Here is a 21,288-nt window from a genome sequence, read left to right as displayed (position 1 = left end):
TGCATGTGTGTCTGTGTGTGCACCTGTGTCTGTGCATCTGTGTCTGAGTGTGCACCGGTGTATGTGCAAGTGTGTGTCTGTGTGTGTGCACTGGTGTATGTATGTGCATGGTTGTCTGTGTTGTATGTTGGGAGGGTATGTGCATGTGTGTGTGTGCATGTGTGTGTCTGTGTGTTGGGAAGGTGCATGCATGTGTGTGTGTGTATGTGTGTGTGTTGGGAGGGTGTGTGCATGTGTGTGTTCGTGTATGTGTCGGGAGGGTGCGTGTATGTCAGACATCTGTATACAAATGACTTGTGGTATGTGGCTTTATCTTTTCCCACACATGTCTGCCAGTCTCTTACTTTTCTGTGCCTCTGTATTTTTCTCTAATTCCATATTTTTGCTCTGGTTCCATATCTCTTGCTTTCTCTCTCTTTTCACCGTTTGATGCTATTGTTGCTGTTTCATGTCTTTCTGTCTGTTTATTTTGGATCTGAACTATTAACTCTGAGTGGAATCTTATAGGAGCTTAAATGACATGGGCTAGGACAGGAAAAATGACAATGAGACTTGAGAAATGAGAAGCCGTTGAGGTCTATCTTGACAATGGGAGCAACTCACTGCATCTTTTAACTAAATTCTGGGAGTCCAGGGTGAGGCAAGTAGTTGCTTATTAAGGAGCTATAATGCTTGTTAACGCCCTTATTAACTGCATATCTCACTGCATTAATGTGCAGTTTTCTATCCTACCAGTCGCCATGTGTAAACAGCAGGAAGTCACAGCAGACACCTGTTGAGTCTTCACATTCCTCAGAGCCTGATCCTTGGGCACCAGCTACACACACCCTTCGTTCACAGACATTGTCATCTGGTGATCGCCAACCCCTCATGACACCTCTCAGACTCACTTGCAGGAAGAACAGAGCTGCATTGTAGGGCATACTGGCAACCAGTATCGAAAGGCTACTGAAGGGGTGCTTTATGTGCAAGCAAAAGCTCAGTGGAACGCATACTTAGCCCCAAACAATGTAAGGTTCAGCTCTATGTTCCTCTGAACAGGTTGATACCTGACCTGCCCAAATGAGTGTTGCCATGATAATCTCGGCTTGTTTTCTTTGGAGCAGAGAAGGTTGCGGGGGAACCTGATAGAGGTGTCGAAGGTTATGAGGCACATGGAGACGGTGAATGGAAAGCAGCTGTTCCTCTTAGTTGAAGGGTCAAGAATGAAGGTGCACACTTTTCCAGTGAATGGCAGGAGGGTTAGAGGGCATTAGGGAAAGATATTTATGACCAGAGGGTAGTGGGGGTCTGGAATGCACTGCCTCATAGGAAGGTAGAGGTGGCAAACCTCACAACCTTTAAAAGTATTTGGATGAACTCTTCAAATGCCATAACAGTCATGGGCCTAGTGTGGGAAAATGGGACTATGCAGGTGGTGGTGCATGTTTTTGGCATTACAGACTCAATGGCCTGAAAGGACTGTTCAGTACTGTATGATTCTACAATTCTGGGAATCCAGCATGTTTTTACTTTACTTTCAGCTTCATTGCTAAAAATTTTGGTCTCATCCTTTCCTTTGCACCTCTCTGTGAGTGAGTGCACTGCTAATTCTCTCTCCTCCTTGTCGTGCATTATCCTTTTACCTGAAATAATTGTGCAGCTGAATTCTGGCTTCAGCCAGTAATTCGCTGGATAATGTGGTGACAATGACTGACTGACATGCTCGCTATTTACTTGTCAACACTGAAGATACAGCAAAGCCTGAAAACACGCCAACCAATAGGCTATTTAAAACAGTGTATGTTTATGTAACATCAGCAGCTCTCAAAGCAAGATTCTATCATTGACCTTCTTTCCCGAATCAAGTCTGCAAAATTGGAAAATTATGTAGTTGTGAGATTTGCTTGACAGCCTATGTATGTACATTCACACCAGCTGGAACAAAGGAACTTTGTAGATTGTCATGAGTTGGCAGTGAACACTGATCTTATGGATGTAACTAGGAAGTTATTATTCCTGCCTTTTATATTTCTGTTTTCTTAACATGCTTTCTTTTACTACTTAATGCTCTCGAAATGCTGTTGCATGCCACCTGGAAGTTTGGGACTGAGATGTTCCGGGAGGAGCCTGTCCGCTATCGGGTCTACCAGCCATTGCCCTGGTACGTGCAGAGTGTCAGACACAATCGGAATCACAGATCCAGCCAGCTCGAGAAGGTAAAACAGAAATCACTCCAGGCACTTAGCGGGACACGCACATTGACCATTGCAGCATGTTCCTACCAGACAGTGTTATCATCTTCTGAGCAGCTCAATGAGTATTGTGGATCTGGTGTGAGTTCACAGGGTGGCAGCACTGTGATAGCACAGATAGAGATCATTCGGCCCATCCTGTCTACACTTGCCACAAACACCCACTCCACCCCACCGCCCCCACCGATTGAGCAATTCACTTAGCGCCATTCTCCCCAGAACCCTGCATCCTTTTCAGGTACCAACCAAACTTTCTTTTGGATGTTTCCATTTGTCTTTCCTCCAGCACTCTCTGAGGCAGGGAAACCAGATTGGAACCACTCACTGTCTACAACTTCATCCTTATCTCGCTTTTTCTTCATTTGCCAATTACTTTAAATCTGTGCCTTCTCCTCTGCTAGCTTTTCATGAACGGGAACCATTGCTTCCTGGCTATTTTGTTCAGACTCCTCATCAGTTCAGATATTTTCATCAGATCTTCTGCTGTCCAAGGAGAACAGGTCCAATTTCTCCATTTGTGATGCTTCTCATCCTTGGAATCATTCTCGTGGATTTTTTCAGAGTCTGAATTCCAATAATCTAAGAGTGTCAATTTAATGGTGTCACAATTATAATACTTTTGTGGGATCTTGCTACGCAAACTTTGCTTGCCTACTGTGGAACAATCAGTACACAATTAGTGCATGCGGTTCTGTGTCAGGTCTGTTCACTACCCACAAGGCACGAGTCAGGAGTGTGATGGAATACTCCCCACTTGCCTGGATAGGGGCAGCTTCAACAACACTGAAGAAGCTTGATACCATCCTGGACAAAGCAGCCCACTTGATTGGTGCCACATCTTCGAATGTTGTCTCCGTTGACCGCTGGCTCTCAACTGTATGTACTAGATACACAATGCTCTGTAGCAAACTCACCATTACTCCTTAGACAGCACCCTACGATCATTTCCAACTAGAAGGACAAGGGCAGCAGGTACATATCACCATCCACAAGTTCCCATCCAAGCCATGTACCGCGCTGACATGGATTTGAGTGTTCCTTCACTGCCACTGGGTGAAAATCCCTGGAATTCTGACCTAGCAACCTTGTAGGTCAACCGAAGGAACATGGACTGCAATGGTTCAAGAAGGCAGCTCACTACCACCTTCTCCAGAGCAACTATGGATGGGCAGAAAATGCTGGACCCAGTCATCCATGGCCGCATCCTATAAATGAACAAAAATAGAATTTTAAGAGGTGTCTTGTGTTGTTTCTGAGAAGTTATTTATGGATTGTATATATTTAGTTCTGGAAGTTCTTCGTCACTCTGGATGGATTTTAACACTAAGAGAACTTTCTACATTGGCCACAGGAGGTGAGTTTCAGAATATGACAGCAAAATATATACTCCTTTACCGGAGAAAATCAAATCAAGAAATGTTAAGGAGGGACAAATAAATATACTCAAAGGAAATTTTGAGAGGGATGATCCCATTCAATTAGGACCCTTGGCTGTTGGAGGCAACAAGCCTCCTATGCCCATATCTCAAGTCCATTCAATTAAAGAACGACGGTTTAATCCACTTTGAGATCCATGGGAATTTTATTTCTTTTCATATCCTCATAGAGAGTCCATAAATTGGAGTTTTAAGATCATTTTGGTCATTGTGCAATTAATATGTCCTGAGGTGACATATAGAGTGCAAGGTATGCTGTAATGTACCCAAGTGGCATTGATCAAGTGGCATGCAATTAAGTGGATTACTGGCAGATAAAAGACCAGTCTTCAAGGTAAACATAGCCCAGAGGTCTTATCTTTCACATGTGGGATTTACAATGTTTATTCAATTGCTACTCTCACATCAATGCCCGTAATGATTAACCTCTCCTCTACACAACTTCTGAAGGAGGGTCACTGCACCCGACATCCTAATGGTTTTCTTCCCAATTGGTGGTTTCTCCAGCAATTTCCATTTTTTTCATATTTCCAGCATGTTCAGTTCTTTATTTTATTTTGATTTGGATTAACCTCTTCCTGTCTTCATTCTGAGAGCAGTTTTCCAACTTCAAGGACTGCTCTTTAATATAGCTGTTGGACAAATGAGTGAAGTGGAGGCATACTTGGGCTGAATCTTGTAAGAAACCAGCGAACCATAATTTTTCATGAATTTTATGGCATTTTTTCTCGCACTATCTTCCCAGAGTGGCCTCATTATCTGTGCACCACATCCCAATGGTGACATGCCACCCACCCCTCCCACCATCATTTTCTCCCACTGGGTAAACATTGGGACAACTTGAGATCCCTAGTGCCCTTGGCCTTTTTGATGCCCAGCTGCATACCTGGTTAAGCATTGGCTATCTAGAGTTACCCTTCCCTGGACACCTAACGGATGATCAACCACAAGCTATTGTGCCTCAGGGCAGATAGGTGGCGCAGTTGACACTTCATTGCATTTTGCTGTTTAAGAACTAAGTCACATGGCTTACATATCCCGAGCCTCATACAGGGATAGAGTAGGTGGTTGGGTCTGGGTGGGATACTCTTCAGAGGGTCAGTGTGGACTCAATGGGCTGAATGGCCTGATTCCACACTGTAGGGATTCTATGATTCTAGGATCCACTTTGCATTCTCTGAGGACAAAACATGACTGATAAGGATGCTGGCTTGGTAAGATTCTTGCACTGTGATCTCCAGCAACGAAGAAAGCAGCACCACCATAAAAGACGCCTCTACCGGCGATGCCTTTGAACAGCTGAGAAAGGAATCAGTGTGCAGCCTGTGTTTAGTGCCTTGACTGATGTAGCGCCCAGTCAGCACGGGCACATTTATAGTTCCCTAATCCATGCTGTGTCCTCCACCATCTGTGCATCTCCAGAAGAAGGAATATGACCTTCCAATACAAGGGGGAGAACAACCGAGCCAAGGGAAAATGACGGATGGAATTTTCTGGCAATAATATTTTGGACTTTGCCAAGACAAAGTTTGCCAGGCACTCTTCATCCATTCAGAATGTCAACTGTAAGCCAGCACAACTCCTTTCCTTGATGCAGAAGTGACCAGAATTACTTACTTTGGAGTCCAAAGAGTTTAATATAATTTTGGGGATCAATCCATGTTTTCCATAACTTATGTCTAGAGCTATTTAGAATCAAGATGAATGACTTAGTATTGATATTGGTATCACTGGTTATTATAATGTATTGGTATAGATGGGGGTCAATATGCAATTTTGATTATCTGTGTTCAATTATATTTGTATATATTCATTTATAAATGAAGGTATCATTGGAGAGGCCAAAATGTTATTGTATATGCCCCAATGCCCTTGAAGAATTGTTGAGGATCTGCTTTCTCTGTTTGAAGCCTTCATTGCAAAAGGAATTGAGATCAGAAGTAGGGATGGCTTACTGCAGGAGCCCTGGTAATTCTGCACCAGGAGTACTCTGTGTGGTTTGGTCTCATTATCTTGGAGAGGGTAAACTTGCCAGGGAGGGAGTACAGCAAATGCTTTCTAATGAGACAAGATTGGTTGGATTGAGTCTGTATTCACTAGAGTTTTGAAGAATGAGAGGGGATCTGATGAAGTGGATAAAATTCTAACAGGGCTCGACAGAGTAGTTGCAGGGTGAATGCTGTCCCTGAGGTTGGGAAGTCTAAAACTGGGAGACACAGTGCCAGGATATAGGGTAGAGACCTTAATATTGAGGTGAGAAATGAAGTCTTCATTCAATGGGTGGGCAGTCTATGGAATTCATTTCCACAGAAGGTGGAGGAGGCCAGGTCACTGAGAATACAGTCTGTTCTGATATAACACTATAGTTCAGTTCCCGTACAATCCCACGTTGTACAAAAATCGCGTAATAGCAGCACCATTTAGATCCATGGGACTAGAATCGTATTATAGCCAATACAGGTAAGGAAAGTTTGCGTTCTACAAATAATGGTCTAAATTCTTCAATCGTTAGAAGCTAGTTTGTGTTGAAGAGACACGCGTTATAGCAGAACTGACTGTATTCAAGAAAGAGATTGATTAATCTTTGCATATTAAAGGCATCAAAGGGGTAAGGACAGCAAGAGGGACTATAGCATTGAGATGGAAGAATCAGCTGTGATTATGTTGAATGGCAGAGCAGGTTCGAAGGGCCGAATGGCCTACTTCTGTTTCTAGCTTCTATGCTTTGATGGTGCACGTTCTTCCACAGCGCTCTTTACTGAGAAGATTACTGAATTGTGTCCCAGCAACAGTGACGTAGGCTAAACCGAGAGAAAGGTCAATTGCTGGCAAGATAAATTTCTTCATCTAAATTGATTAACATTTCAAAGTGATCTTTAGAAATGGAATGGAAATTTTAGATTTGTTCATCGATGCAGTAAGATGATAGGATTTTCGAGGCTGACTGTATGTTTTCTCACAAACTTTGGCTCAGTTCAAGTGAGTGTTGAACCAGTTTCAAGATAATCACAAAGTCCATCCCAGAACATCTATTCAGCTTTCTCTTTCTTGGCAAGTAGCAACATGATAAAGACCAAATTGTTTTTTTTTCCCTGTGATATTTAGGGAAAGATATTTAGGAAGTTCCAGGGTGAATTCCCCTGTTATTTTTTGACATGATTCTTTTAGATCTACCTGCAAGTGTACACAAGATCTTCGGTTGACATCTCACCTAACACCGCAAAAGTGAGGACTGCAGATGCTGGAAACCAGAGTCTAGATCAGTGTGGTGCTGGAAAAGCACAGCAGGACAGGCAGCATCTGAGGAGCAGGAAAATTGACGTTTCGGGCAAATTCCCTTCATTAGGAATAGAGGCAGGAAGCCTCCAGGATGGAGAGATTAAATGATAATCTCTGCACACTGGAGGCTTCCTGTCTCTATTCCTGATGAAGGGCTTTTGCCCAAAACGTTGATTTGCCTGCTCCTCAGATGCTGCCTGACCTGCTGTGCTTTTCCAGCATCACTCTGATCTAGACTCTCACCCAACACCTCAGCACTTCACTGGAGTGTCAATCTTATTGCTGTACGGTATGTCTGCATTGCATCTTGAACATAGAATCTTGTAATTCAGGGACAAGATTGTTCCATCAGAGTCATTGTTGACACAGCAGAAAGTCACAAACTATTGAATACTGATGTTGTTCACTTATAATACTGATCAGGGAGCCAGTGGTAATGTCTTTAGACAAATATTCCAGAGGCTTACAATAATGATCTGGGGAAGTGGGTTCAAATCCCACTGTAACAACTTGTGAAATTCAAGCTCACTTATTAAACATGGAAAATAAACCTGGAGACCATGAAAAGATTGTTGTTGTCTGTCTTATTAATGCTGTTTGGTGAAGGAAATCTACTACCCTTACCTGGTCTGGCCTACATGATCCACAGCAATGTGGTTGACTCTGAAATGGCCTAACAAGTCTCATTTCAAGGGTAATCAACAAGTGGCAACATATATTGGCCTTGACAGCAATACCCACATCCCATGAAATAATTTGTGAGAAGTCGCTGATTTTTCAGGTTGTGTTGCTGTTTGTTTACTCTGACCTGTTAACTCAGTTCATTTCTGCACTAAGAATTGCAGACCTGTCTTTGCAATTATGAAACAGTTTTCACACTGAGACTAAACATGTTAAAGAGCAAATTCTCATTGGTTCAGTGATCTCTATTTGTTTCAAAGGTTGTAAATTAATGTGGCAACTTCAACTGGGTGTCCTGCGAGGCAGAGTAGAATAATCAGCTACAATGTCTGGATTTCTGTGTATAGCTGTGCACGTGTGTGGACCGTCCAAGTGACTGTCAATTTCAGAGCTGTAATAAAATCAAGCATCTTGCTTCCAATAGTACCACAAAATTTGGTTCAAAACATTATTATTAGATGTGTTTAAAATGGGTTCTAACTGATTCCCAATTAATTAGCTTGTTACAGTGGTGAGGTTCCCAATAAAGAAGCTCTTGAATTACTCAATATTTTCTCTTTTTCAGAAGGATGCAGGATCCAGGCGAAGAAGTGTTAACTCGTTCAAGAATAACACAGTGAAAGGTAGGTTTCAAATTTTTATTTGGTCACTCAGAAGTTGAGCTGCAAACACCAACTTCTGATATTGATGTTACTATCTCAATGCAAACATAACTGTTCAGTCAGGGACTTGTAAAAGACTCTCATCCACCCAAATCCTCTGGAAATTAGGATCGTAGAACCTCTACAGTGTCAGAACAGGTCATTTGGCCCATCAAGTTCACACTGACTCTTTAAAGAGCATCCCAACACCCTACCCTATCCCTGGGATATCCCCATTACTAACCCAAACATCTTTCAACTGTAGGAAGGAACCAGATCACCCACAGGAAACCCACGCAGACACGGGGAGAATGTGCAAACTCCACACAGACAGTCTGCCCAAGGTGGGAATTGAACTCAGCTTCTTAGTGCTGTGAGGCAGCAGTGCTAACTACTGAGCCACTATGCCACCCTATGTTTTGGTAGGCTGTTAGACTTGGAGGTAGGTGAGAGGAATAAGTTCACTTTCAGTTTAATTGTACTTGTGCAGGAGGCAGTTTAGAGAATATTGACCAGTTTGGATCTTGGGATGAAGGTGCTGTTATGTGAGGAAGCTAACAATGTGGGCAATGTTCAATGGAGTTTAGAAGAATGCAAAGTGATTGTATAAGATTCTGACAGAGTTTGAAAAGGTAAGTGCTGAGGGGTTGGTTCCTGTCACTGCAGACCTTAGAATTCAGGGCATGGAAAAAGGGATCCCCAATTAAGACAAAGATGGAGACAAATTTCATCTCACCGAAGTTGGTTATCTTTGGAATTCTCTACCTCAGGGAGATTCAATGTATACAATGCTGATTTGGACAGATTTTTGACCTACATTGAGGTTGAAATTACTGCACAAAGACCAGTACCCTGTCACCAAGTCACCTCTTGTTTATATATGAACTGTACATGGACTTTGCCCATTGAGCTCAGAGCCAGTTCCTCGAGTAAAGAGACTCTCTGATGCTCCTGTTTATCTCTGTCAGCCAGGACTCCATGATTGGACCAGGTTAACAGCCCCAATCAGAGATCTCATACTCAATGAGATCGACCTGGCCAATCTCATTCTAATCACTACAGAGGCGTACATCCAGCTGTCCAAAGGTGAATGGATAAATACACATGCTTTGATCTGGATAAAGATGTAGGGATTTGGAATCATGCAAACAGGCAGAAATCTGAATTCAAAACATGAGTAAGCCATTCAGCCCACGAGTCTACTGTGCCATTTGATAGGATTATGGCTGACCTGAGTGTGGCCTGTATTTTTCCATTAATCCCTATTCTCTTTGATTCTATAGTTAGTCAAGAATTCACTTAACTCAAACTGGTGATGGCCAACTATCTCCCTTTTAGGAAAGAAATAAATTGAGACAGTAGCAGACATGAAGCTTTAAGGTTCGGGATTATATAACCCATGGGCAGTACAAGCTCATGCCTTGAGGGCAGTTCACCAGTACCTTCTCAAAGGCTATTAGGAGCAGGCAATAAATGCTGACCCAACCAGTAATACACATGTCCCACAAGTGAATAAAAGACATTCACGTTATGAGAGAAATGGCTCAGCCAGAAAAGGAAAGCAGGGTAGACTTTCTGACATTGTCTTTGTGATAGAGGCTGATGCACCGCTCTGTTGAACTGAACTGAGCTGTTCCAGTCCAATTTCCTGTAGTCAGCTCAGTATCATCATTACCCCAAATAAAATTACAGGTTTGAGCCTGTGCATGATCGTCATCTGAGTTTAACAACTTGCCAGTGTAATCAAAAGAATGGGACGAGCTGAAGGAAGGTGATGGAATAGGGACACTAAAATTTTCTCAGAGTCGTTGCAGATGCTCAAACATCATTTCAACCGAGCAACAGTCTATGAAGAGGGAAGGAATGAGGAAATGGTGTCCAGATGAGTGGAGGAGTCTTTGGAGTCTTTAGACAAACTACAGCGCAGTCTCAACCCCTCCATACTCCAGTGGGACCATGGGGGCATGCACGAGAAGCATGGCATTGGGCAAGGAGACAGGTCTGTTTCATGATCACAGTCAATGTGGCAGTTGACCCTACATCAAACTGCGTTACACACAAACCATCTAGCCAACTGAGCTAAGTGACACCCCACTGGTTGCCTGGCACAGTGTTCTTCTATTTGTCTAAATTATACCAATCGTATGAGAAGGTTTGGAAAAACAATGAGAAAGGATCTTTCATAAAACCCAAAGAATTGCGGATGCTGGAAACAAAAACAGAAATTGCTGGAAAAGCTCAGCAGGTTTGGTAGCATCTGTGGAGAACAATCAGAGTTAACATTTCACATCCAGTGACTCTGCTCCAGAATTGAAGGTTCTGAAAACCTCTAGGAGCTAAAGAATTAAAGGTTCATTATTTTAAGGCTTGACAATTCAGAGTGAAAAAACACACAACACCAGGCTATAGTCCAACAGGTTTATTTGGAAGCACTAGCTTTCAGAGCACTGCTTCTTCATCAGATGGTTATGTGACAACCACCTGATGAAGGAGCAGTGCTCCGAAAGCTAGTGCTTCCAAATAAACCTGTTGGACTATAACCTGGTATTGTGTGATTTTTAACTTTGTCCACCCCAGTCTAATACCGGCTCTTCCAAACCTTGATAATTCAGGCAATGGTAACCACAAGGCCATGTATAACTCTCTGATCATACAACTGCAGCTGCGTTCTGTCCATTCAGTCATGCTATTGGACATCAACATCCTGTCCTGTATGAGATATGAAAGGTACATGTACATTGCATCCAACAGTTGCTTAGGCAATCAGAAGATAGCACAGACTTAAGAAAATTGAAGAGGAGGCAGTTGGGAGAAATCTCTTTACACAGTCATTAGGAAGAAGTGGTCTCAGGCATATGCTCCAAGCCAGGGTGTCAGTTAGCTCAGTTATCTGGATGGTTGGCTTGTAATGCAGAATGGCACCAATAGTGTATGTTCAATTCTTGCACTGGCAGAGGTTCCCAAAAAAGGCTTTCCCTGTCAGCCTTTGTACTCATCTACCTTGCAGTGACCCTCAGGTTAAAACACTACCAGTTGTCTGTCTGTAATGAGGAAGCAGCCCTTTGGTCTGGTAGGACTATGGTAACAAGGCCTTTACTTCATGCTCCTTATAGGATAGAGATTGAAGCAGACAAAGAGGAATAAAGAAGGGTGTGTGGAGTTAGCAGAATTAGACTATGGCCACAATTTTCTGAGTAGCAGCAAACCTGTGGGGATGTGTGGGATCAGAGATAACTGACTTTCTGCCACACCAAGCAAGAAGGATCCCTGATCATGAGCCAATCAGATTGTTGGTGATCCACTCCACAAATCGCAGCTTGACCAATGGAATTCCACTTGGCCAGAATGAGCCGCCAATCAGAGGCCTGCAGCGCCTTTGGGTCTGAGAGACTTCGGTTGGAGCCTAGACATTAGAGGATCGAACAGCAAAAGCTAAGTGGCTTTTTTTTGCTTCTCGAGAAAGAGAGGAGGTGTCAGAGAAAAGTTAGACATAAGGGCATGGGATGGCTTTCCTTGCCTCTGACTGCTCCCAGACTGGGGCGAATTAAGGCTGTTCCCCCACAACCTAAGCCAGCAGGTAGGTTACTCTGCTTTCCCAGTTGGAAATCAGTCCCAAAAGGCCAGATAGTGACAAGTGGAATAGTGATAAGTTGAGGCCCTTAGTTGGCTGTTAAATGATCACTTAAGGCCTTACAGTTCAAGAAAGTCCCCAGTACACTTTCTCATCCCGCACATCATTTTTGAGGTGGCAAGGAGGAAGCGAATATCTCTCCAAGCCTAACAAGCTCAATAATTACACCACTAGGGAGGTGAAAATTCCAACAAAGATGTTTAGTCTTGAATTCTAGATTACTTACAGTGTGAAAACAGGCCCTTCGGCCCAACAAGTCCACACCGACCCTCCGAAGAGCAACCCACCCAGACCCATTCCCCTACATTTACTCCTTCACCTAACACTCCAGGCAGTTTAGCATGGCCAACGCACCTAAAATGCATATTTTTGGAGTGTGGGAGGAAACTGGAGCAGAACAGGGAGAACTCTACATAGACAGTTACCTGAGGTGGGAATTGAACTCAAGTCTCTGGTGCTGTGAGGCAGCAGTGCTAACCACTGTGCCACCCAAATTGGAACAATGGAGGACCTGTCAGGAAGGAGTAACTGATCATGAGCTTGTGGAGAAGCTAAAAGTCAATCGCTGCAGAGGAACCCAGCTCTTGACCTGACCTGTCCATTAATCCAGTTCCCGTTTGTGGTTGAGCCTCACAATTTGACTAATACTTTGCTTCCAAATTTACCTTCTGTGAAAAAAATGCTGGAAATTAAAATGTTAATCGAAAAACCCCCCTGATTATTTTGACTGTTCGAAGCAAGAAGTGGAATTGATGCTGGCTCATTAATTGTGGATATTATGTTTGATGTGATATAGCAGACATAAGCATCCCAAGATTTCAAATCCACCGTTATAGTGAGCAACGTGGGATATTCTGGTATTTTTAAACGATAGAATTGGAAGCTCATTACACTAAAAAGATGCTTTTGGAAATGCAGTTCCACCTTAGGGGCCGATATTATATTTTTTTAATTTTGTGGCAAGCAACACATGTGAGAAAAATTAACACTGGCGGGTATGAGATGAAATGTGCATATTGAGTATTAAAGGAGAGCCATTTGTTAGTCATTTATAAACTGCTGCTTTGAGGACACACATTTAACTGAACGATTTTAGAACTGCTATTGTGTGACAAGAGAAAAATCATAGCCTTCAATAAAGGGTTATCGTGAATATCTCCCATTTCCTCTTCTTAATAAAAAATAGTGTCTGGGGTGTAGTAGGTTTTGGAAGATTTGAACTTTAACTTATTTTTGGCATCTTGTTTCATTGTTGATTTGCAGAAATGAATCGAGTCTGGACTAAGTGGGCTGTCTGCCTTCCAGCAAGCATTAAACCTTCCCAAAAAAACATGATAAGCTCAGAAACCACAGTCTTTATACCTTCCCCCCCCCCCTCCTTTCTCACTCTTGCCAGACTCACACACTATTAGCAACTATCAGTGAGGAAAATATTAATAGATCATAGAAAGTTATTGCTCAGGAGCAGGAAATTATTCCAGTCAATAAGCAGCTGTTTATCCCATCCGTTCTCATCCACTTTCCAGCTCTGAGCTTTTGGCTTTATCAGCTGAAGTCCTTCAGGTGTATATCCATGTCCTTCATTAATTTGATGACAGTTTCTGCCTCTACCATAATTTCAGGCTCTAAGGTCCAGACAGTCACCACTTTCTGGATGGAAAAATTTCTCCAAAACTGTCCTCTAATTCTCCCACTTCAAATCTATTTATCCTGGTTCCTGTCCTCTGTGTTAATGGAATTAGATCCATCTTGTCCATTCTATCTGGATCCCCCTGTAATTTTATGCACAACAATTAAATCTCCACTCAGCTGCCATTGTTCCAGTCAAAGCAATCACAGTCTATCTAGTCCTCCCTTTAATGCATAAATGCATTGTTGTATGTTGTATAGTGGAGCTGGTGTAATGGTAATGTTGCTGGGCTAGAAAACTAGACAATTGCTGTGGAAGTGTGAGTTTAAGTCACGTGATACGAGCCAGTGGAATTTAAATTCAATTAGTAAATCTGGAAAATAGAGATGGTCTTATGATTTTTATTGTTGTATGAACCATTCAGTTTCACTGACGCCCTTTAAGGAAGGAAGTCTGCAATTCTTACCCGGTCTGGTCTCCATGTAACTCCAGAACCAAAGCAATAAATGGACTGACAAGCCACTCAGTCAAGGGCAATCTGGAATTAGCAATGATGCATTCATCCCATGAAACAATAAAGAATAAATAGTTCCCCTGTACCCTTTCCAGTGTGTGGTCATATCCTCCCTGCATTGTGGTGAACAATATTCTGGCTACGGCTTAACTGGACTCTTATACAATTCGAGTGTAGCCTCCCTCATCTATTCAATGCTTTGAATAAGCAAAAAATGCATGGTGGCACAGTGGTTAGCACTGCTACCTCACAGTGCCAGAGACCCAGGTTCAATTCCCACCTCAGGCAACTCTCTGTGTGGAGTTTGCACGTTCTCCACACGTCTGTGCGGGTTGCCTCCAGGTGCTCTGGTTTCCTCCCACAGTCCAAAAATGTGCAGGTTAGGTGCATTGGCCATGCTAAATTGCCCGTAGTGTTAGGTGTAGGGGAATGGGTCTGGGTGGGTTGCTCTTCGGACGGTCGGTGTGGACTTGTTGGGCCGAAGGGCCTGTTTCCACACTATAAGTAATCTAATCTGTACACCTTCCTAACTATCTTATCCAGCTATTATCCTATCTTCAGGCATATAAACATGCCCCTCAATCTTCTGAGTATCCAGTGAGTCATTGGATTAATCAGAGTGAAATGGGTCTGGGTGGGTTACTCTTCGGAGATCTGGTTGGGCCGAAAGGCCTGTTTCCACAGTGTAGGGAATCTAATCTAATGCTTCATCAAATAATTATTTTTGTGGTGGGAGTCTTCCCTGAGCACTGATTGAAAGTTTAAACCAGTTTTGAAACCTCTTATTGAGTGGATTGTGTATAGTCACGTGCGCTGTTTGGCTGTGAGGTCTTACCTCCTGATTTAGAGTGATCAAAAAGGCTCAGGACTGAGAAGAATTCTTTTTCTCTGGTACTGTAGAGAGTCACAAAGGAGCCTGAGGTTTCAGGATTTTCTCTCCAGTTACGCCTCCAAACAAAATCCATCTTTTCTTTGTCTAGATGAAGATGTCTAATGTCACAGGACGTTTCCTAAATTCACGTAAATATAACCTGAATGGAGGTGTGTGAAGACTGATTTTTTTTTTAGAAAACAATCATAAGAGGGACTGCAAATCTGACAGGAACAGCTAGGAACTGGGCTCTGATGGTGGAATTTGGATCAATACAGGACTGAGTCAAACATGGAGTTCCAACCTACCATGCCCAATCTAGAAGTCAGTTTAGGTCAATTTAACCCATTGCAAAACTCCCAACTGCTGATTTGTTGAACTTTGATTTACTTTTAGCGTTGGTGAAAAGCTGAAACCTGTGGAGTGACTTGTTAACATCATAACAGTTCATGGGGACATGGGTTCAAATCTCATCATGGCAGAAGGTGAAAATTGAGATCAATAAAACCTGGAATAAAGAGCTAGCCCTAATGGTGACCATGTAACAATGATCACTAAAACCCATCTGGTTCACTAATGTAATTTTAAGGAAGGAAATTGGCTCAACTTACCTGGTCCACATGTGACTCCAGAACCACTAATGTGGTTGACTCTTAATTGCCCTCTGAGCAATTTAGTATGGACAATTAATACTGACCTCATCAGCAACTGCCCCAGCCTGTGAATGAATAAAAGAGCAATTTACAGATCTTCCCAACCAGCGCTTATCAAATTAATAATTGTACAGTCAATAGGATTATTGTGAGGACTCTGAAATGGCCAGTGTGGCAAGAAATACTTTCCATTTGTTACTTTACTCTGCTTGCTGAGTTTGTGATATATTCCAAGTGGGGGAATGATGATTCCTCATACATTGGTGTAAGGGTGAGAATATAGTGAACACAAACAACGAGTTTATTTAACGGAGGGTAGACTGTACCTCTGCTTGAGTAAGAGGGAGAGAGTTTGGTTGAAAAGTCTTCAGTTTAGATTTGTTACGATAAAAAAAAACTTTCATAACATTAATATGAAGTGCTATTTGAGAGATATTTGGCTCAAAAATATTATGTAGTCATAGTCATGGTTACGATACAGAAGGAAGACACTACAACAGTCCTCTGCAAGGAGACCTCAGACAGCTCCATTCTGCTACCTTTAACCAGAAGCCCTGCAAATCTTTGGTCTTCAGATAATTAACCAATTCTTCTTTTGAATGCCATGATTGAATTCCCCCAAATCAAACTACATTGCAGATGCTAAACATCCATGAAAAAAAGCTTTCCCTCACTTCACTTTGATTTTTTTACAATTTGTTTTAAATCAGTGTCCTCTTGTCCCTTGGTCTTCACCATTTCACCAACTGGTTGTTTCCTATTTATTAAGCTAAGACACTTTATGTTTTTGTACTCAGTGATATTCTTTGACTGTTAAAAAGATTTATTAAATGGAGGAGGCCACAATAGCCATCCTTGGCTTGCGGAAAAAGTTAAAGATGGTATCAAATTAAAAGAAATATTGCAATGCTTGAACTTTTCTGAATACTTTTGGCTCTCACTTTGAAAAGTCGATTGTGAATATGATTCTACTTATTCAATATCTGTGGAAATGGTCTGGTCTGAATAAAACCACTTTCGCTGGTGAATAAATAATGTTTTTAATCACACTCCAGTTGCCTCTTGTGCTTGAACTAGTGTGGGAGGGAGAAAAATTGGGCAGAATGTATTAGTGTACAAAAATAGAAAGGAAATAATACATCTGCAGAGGTAGGTACATTGCCAAAAATTTGCTTGGAAAAGGTCGTTTTTTTTTTACATTCAACACAGGCGTGTTTTCTTCTCCCAAGTGCTTGCCAGTGCAGCATGCTCAATCGTTAATCTTTTGCTATAAATTCTGTGTCTTATGATCCTGCTCCACAGCTACCTGATGAAGGAGCAGCGCTCCGAAAGCTAGTGCTTCCAAATAGACCTGCTAGACTATAGCCTGGTGTTGTGTGATTTTTAACCTTACTCAGTAGGTGGCATTGGATTGCAACAAAAACTCTCCAGAGATGAGGTTCAAATTATCATTACTGCTGGCACTTATGTTCAGTCAGTCCAAACATCAGGAGATCAAGGGGAATTGTTTCGATCCTGATTCCAAATATCAGAGTGAAAACATAATTGGCTTTTCTATTTATTTTTAATTCACATTGCCACCTCCTGTTACAATTATTGAGGAGCTTTGATGAGTGAGAAACTGGACCGTTCCAACCTTCTGGAGGAGGTAACTCAGAAGACAGGAAAGTAGAGAATTGAATGAATCACAGAATTGTTACTTTGCAAAAGGAGGCCATTCAGCCCAAGAAAAATGAAAAAAATGAGAGAAAAACCATATATGTCGAGCCATAGAGTTATACAGCATGGAAACAGACCCTTCGGTCCAACTTGTCCATGCCGACCAGATATCCTAAATGAATCTAGTCCCATTTGCCAGCATTTGGCCCTTATCCCTCTAAACCCTTACACAAAAACAGAAATTGCTGGAAATGCTCAGCAGGTCTGGCAGCATCTGTGAAGAGAAATCAGAATTAATGTGTCAGGTCTGGTGACCCTTCCTCAGACTGGACGCGAAACATTATCTCTGATTTTTCTGCACAGTTGCTGCCAGATCTACTGAGTTTTTCCAACAATTTCTGTTTTTACTTCTGATTTACAGCAACCGCAGTTCTTTCGATTTTCCCTCTAAACCCTTTCTTTTCATATACCCATCCAGATGCCACCACCTATTCTGGCAGCTCATTCCATACACGTGTGCAAAAGAAGTCAAAGAAACATTTCGATGGGGAAATAAACAACAGAAACTGATGAAGAAACATAACAGGTCAAGCAACATTTGTGGGTTGAGAAACAGGGGTAATGTTTTGGCGTGATGACCTGGATGAAGTTAGAGATTGAGTGATATTTAAGTAAACACTTAACTAAGAGAAAAAAGAAAACAAATAGGAAGAGGGAAGGGGAGAGGCTGGATGTGATTAACTGACAAAAAGGATAAGTCCAGAAAAAAAACTAAAGAACTGTGAATGCTGGAAATCAAAAACAAAATCAGCAATTGCTGGAAAAGCTCAGCAGGTCTGGCAGCATTTGAGAAGTGAAAACAGAGTTAATTTTCAGGGCCAGAGATCCTTCTTCAGAACTGATCGTAGCTAAGAAAAGGTTTTTTTTTATATCTATATATATATATATGTATATCCTAGAAGATGGGGTGGGCATCAGGGGGAAAGAGTAAATGATAGCTGGAGATGGAATCCAGAGAGAGAAAAGCAGTTGGGGAGACAGTTGGGTGGACAAAGTCTGAAGTCTCAGGATACCACGTTATAGTTGTGGGAGAATAAATAGGTCCTAAAGGGAACATATAGCAGCTGACAAATGGCTGTCCGCCATTTCTATTGTTCCAACTTTTAAAAAACACCCAGGGCCCCACAAGCTGTTTATTGGCTTAGAAGAAACAATGTCTCAAAAGCCCTCTTCAAAAACAAACAGAACCAAATACCCTTCCCATAGCCATAGTATTGTCACACACTGCTCCCACTTTCTCAGGCATCAGAGGTGATAGTAATGGTTCTGCTGGTGCCATTTCACCTGTCATATTGACTCATCTATTATTTTTGATAATCTCAGTACCATCTCCCCTTTTGCTGTTCCCACAGCACCTCCACTTTACTTTCCCTGCCTCACTGCCTTCAATGATGTAGAGGTGTTGGTGTTGGACCTGGGTCGACAAAGTCTGAAGTCCCAGGACACCACGTTATAGTCCAACAGCTTTATTTGAAATCACAAGCTTTGGGAGTGCTGCTCTTTCATCAGGTGGCATCTGACAAAGGAGTGTTGCTCCCAAAGCTTGTGATTTCAAATAAACCTGTTGGACTATAGCCTGGCGTCCAGGGACTTCTGACTTTGTCACTGGCTTCGAAACTGTGAAAGGTCAGCTATCTGAAATGTTAACTCTGTTTCTCTCCCACTAGAAGCTGCCAGACATTAGGCTGTTTCCTGCATTTTCCAATTTTCTCAAGGTCCCAGCACCTGCAGCATTTTGCATTTTCATTCTCAAATGTTTAAGTTAAAATAAATAAATTAACATGTCTTTTTTAAATAAAGTAAATCTTCATTTTATGTCTTCAGGCATACCACATCCTTCATCAGAGGGAAGGAGCAATTTCCTAGAATCTAACTGTGAGAGAGCAGCCGTAACCATACAGACACATTACAGGAGGTACCAGCAACGGAAGAAATGTGGAAGTGACCTATAAAGGCTGAAATGTGCCTCGTTGAAGGCTTTGCTGCAATGTGTAATGGTTTCATTTCTCTCCAAGTGTTAGGAGAATGTTAGTAACTAGCTGGTTATATCATACTAGGCCTCACATGAATAAAATAGCTGCTCAGAGTTATACAGAGAGTGGCTGCTGTCTTTAATTGTTAATCTGTATTATTCTACTATGAGAAATACTTATTCTACAGGAGAAATGTTGTGGGTAACATGTATAACTAATTATAAATGTAACGTGCACAAGATACTGATTGTCAAGAGTTGCAAAGTGAGGGTACAGTCATCATACAGTCATAGAGTCATAGAGATGTACGGCACAGAAAACAGACCCTTCAGTCCTACTCAACCGTGCTGACCAGATATCTTAACCTAATCTAGTCCCATTTGCCAGCATTTGGCCTATGTACCTCCAGACCTTTCCTATTCATACACTCATCCAGATGCCTTTTAAATGTTGCAATTGTCCCAGCCTCCGCTGCTTCCTCTGGCAGCATCATAGTGGGCCAGATTTCATTTCAGCCCATTGTGTAAAACTTTGGGAACCCCATTTATTAAACACCCCTAGGCATTCTTTGTAAAGCAAAATTGGCCAGATTAAACCCAGTTTTTTTCAAACTAGAATCCACGATGCAAAAATAAATTTACCCAGATAGGAGCAAAGGAGGTTGAGGGTGACCTTATTGAGGTTTAGAAAATCATAAAGGGCATAGATAGGGTGAATGACATAAATAAGGTGAATGACAAGAGTCCTTTCCTTTGCGTGGAGGAGTTCAAATTTAGGGGATATGTTTTTAAGGTGAGGGGAGATAGATTTAAAATGGACATGAGGGGCAGCATTTTTACACAGAGAGTGGTTCGTGTGTGAAATGAACTTCCAGAGGAAGTGGTACATGCAGGTACAGTTACAATGTTTAAAATATATTTGGAAAAGTTCACGAATAAGAAAGGTTTGGAAGGATATGGGCCAAGTATAAGGCGGTGGGATTAGTTTGGTTTGGGATTGTGGTTGGCATGGAGTGGTTTGGCCAAGCGGTCTGATTCCATGCTGTATGACTCTATGACTCCATAAGTACTACGCAGATGCCACTAGAATGGAAGAAAGGATGAAGTTACATTGGCACGAAAAAAGATTGTTGCTCCAAGGCTGTGTGTTATGGGCAGTTCAGGATGTACTGGATTTTGGTGTGCCCGATGTCAACACTAGCAGCTGAAAGTAGGAAATTATTTCTCTGATAAGATATGCCTCAAGATGTTGGTCCACAATAAAAGGAATGTTTGAGAAGCAGCAATCACAACATTTTTAACCCAAGGATAAAAACAGAAAAGGTAAAGCAAGATAAAATGGAGAGAAGGCATTTAACATTTAAGGCTCAAACAGAAACTCACCATCTTCAATGAATCCTATCATTTAAATTCCACTTTAATTTTAATTTGTTACTGCAAGTTATGTCCCAGTGGAATTGATTTGAAGTCATGTTTTATTTGTGGCCTGAAACTTCATTGAAACATATAAGATCCTGAGGGGTCTCAACAAAGTAGATGTGGAAAAGGGATTTGCTCTAAGGGGAAAATCTCAAACTTGGGGCCACTGTTTAAAAATAAAGGAGTCACCCATTTAAACAAAGATGAAGTGATTTTTTTTTCCTCTGAGAGGCTAAGAGTCTTTAGAACCTTCTTCCTGAAAAGATAGTGGAAGCAGAGACTTTGAATATTTTCAAGACAGAAGGAGATTGATTCTCGAAAAGCAGGGAGGATGAAAGGTCATTGAAGATAGACAGAATGTGGAGCTGAGATTACAGTCAGATCAATCAACATCTTATCAAATGGCAGAGCCCGTTTGAGGGGCCGAGTGGACTACTTCTGCTCCTTGTTTACATACTGAAACCAGTTAATAATTCAGTAAGTTGAATTCACTAAAGATAAAGAACACAGTACAGTGGTCAGTTAGTTCAAATAGAAGCATTTGAACACCAGGATATCTTTTGAATTCAGTGTCTTTGAATTAGGATGAGCAGACTGCAATCAGATTT

The 21,288-nt window shown here is 41.8% G+C and overlaps 1 protein-coding gene across 4 annotated transcripts in view; it reads left to right on the top strand.

Moving 5' to 3' along the window:
- Nucleotides 1-19,379, top strand: part of LOC122540621 — a 22,781-nt gene extending 3,402 nt beyond the window's left edge. Inside the window, exons 2-5 of one of the 4 annotated variants that reach the window (XM_043676584.1) lie at nt 2,082-2,198; nt 8,199-8,253; nt 17,708-17,815; nt 19,114-19,379. In XM_043676584.1, the coding sequence (XP_043532519.1) occupies nt 2,082-2,198; nt 8,199-8,253; nt 17,708-17,799 (264 nt within the window). In that variant the 3' untranslated portion in view covers nt 17,800-17,815; nt 19,114-19,379. Of the gene's footprint in view, nt 1-2,081; nt 2,199-8,195; nt 8,254-17,707; nt 17,816-19,113 lie in introns of all 4 variants that reach the window. The other 3 variants (XM_043676582.1, XM_043676581.1, XM_043676580.1) reach the window with 3 other exon arrangements.
- Nucleotides 19,380-21,288: the final 1,909 nt, after the last annotated feature.

Source organism: Chiloscyllium plagiosum, chromosome 35 (genome assembly GCF_004010195.1).
Source record: "Chiloscyllium plagiosum isolate BGI_BamShark_2017 chromosome 35, ASM401019v2, whole genome shotgun sequence".
Lineage (NCBI taxonomy): Eukaryota > Metazoa > Chordata > Chondrichthyes > Orectolobiformes > Hemiscylliidae > Chiloscyllium > Chiloscyllium plagiosum.
The sequence above is the reverse complement of the archived record's forward strand: the minus strand, read 5'-3'. Positions and strand labels throughout refer to the sequence as shown.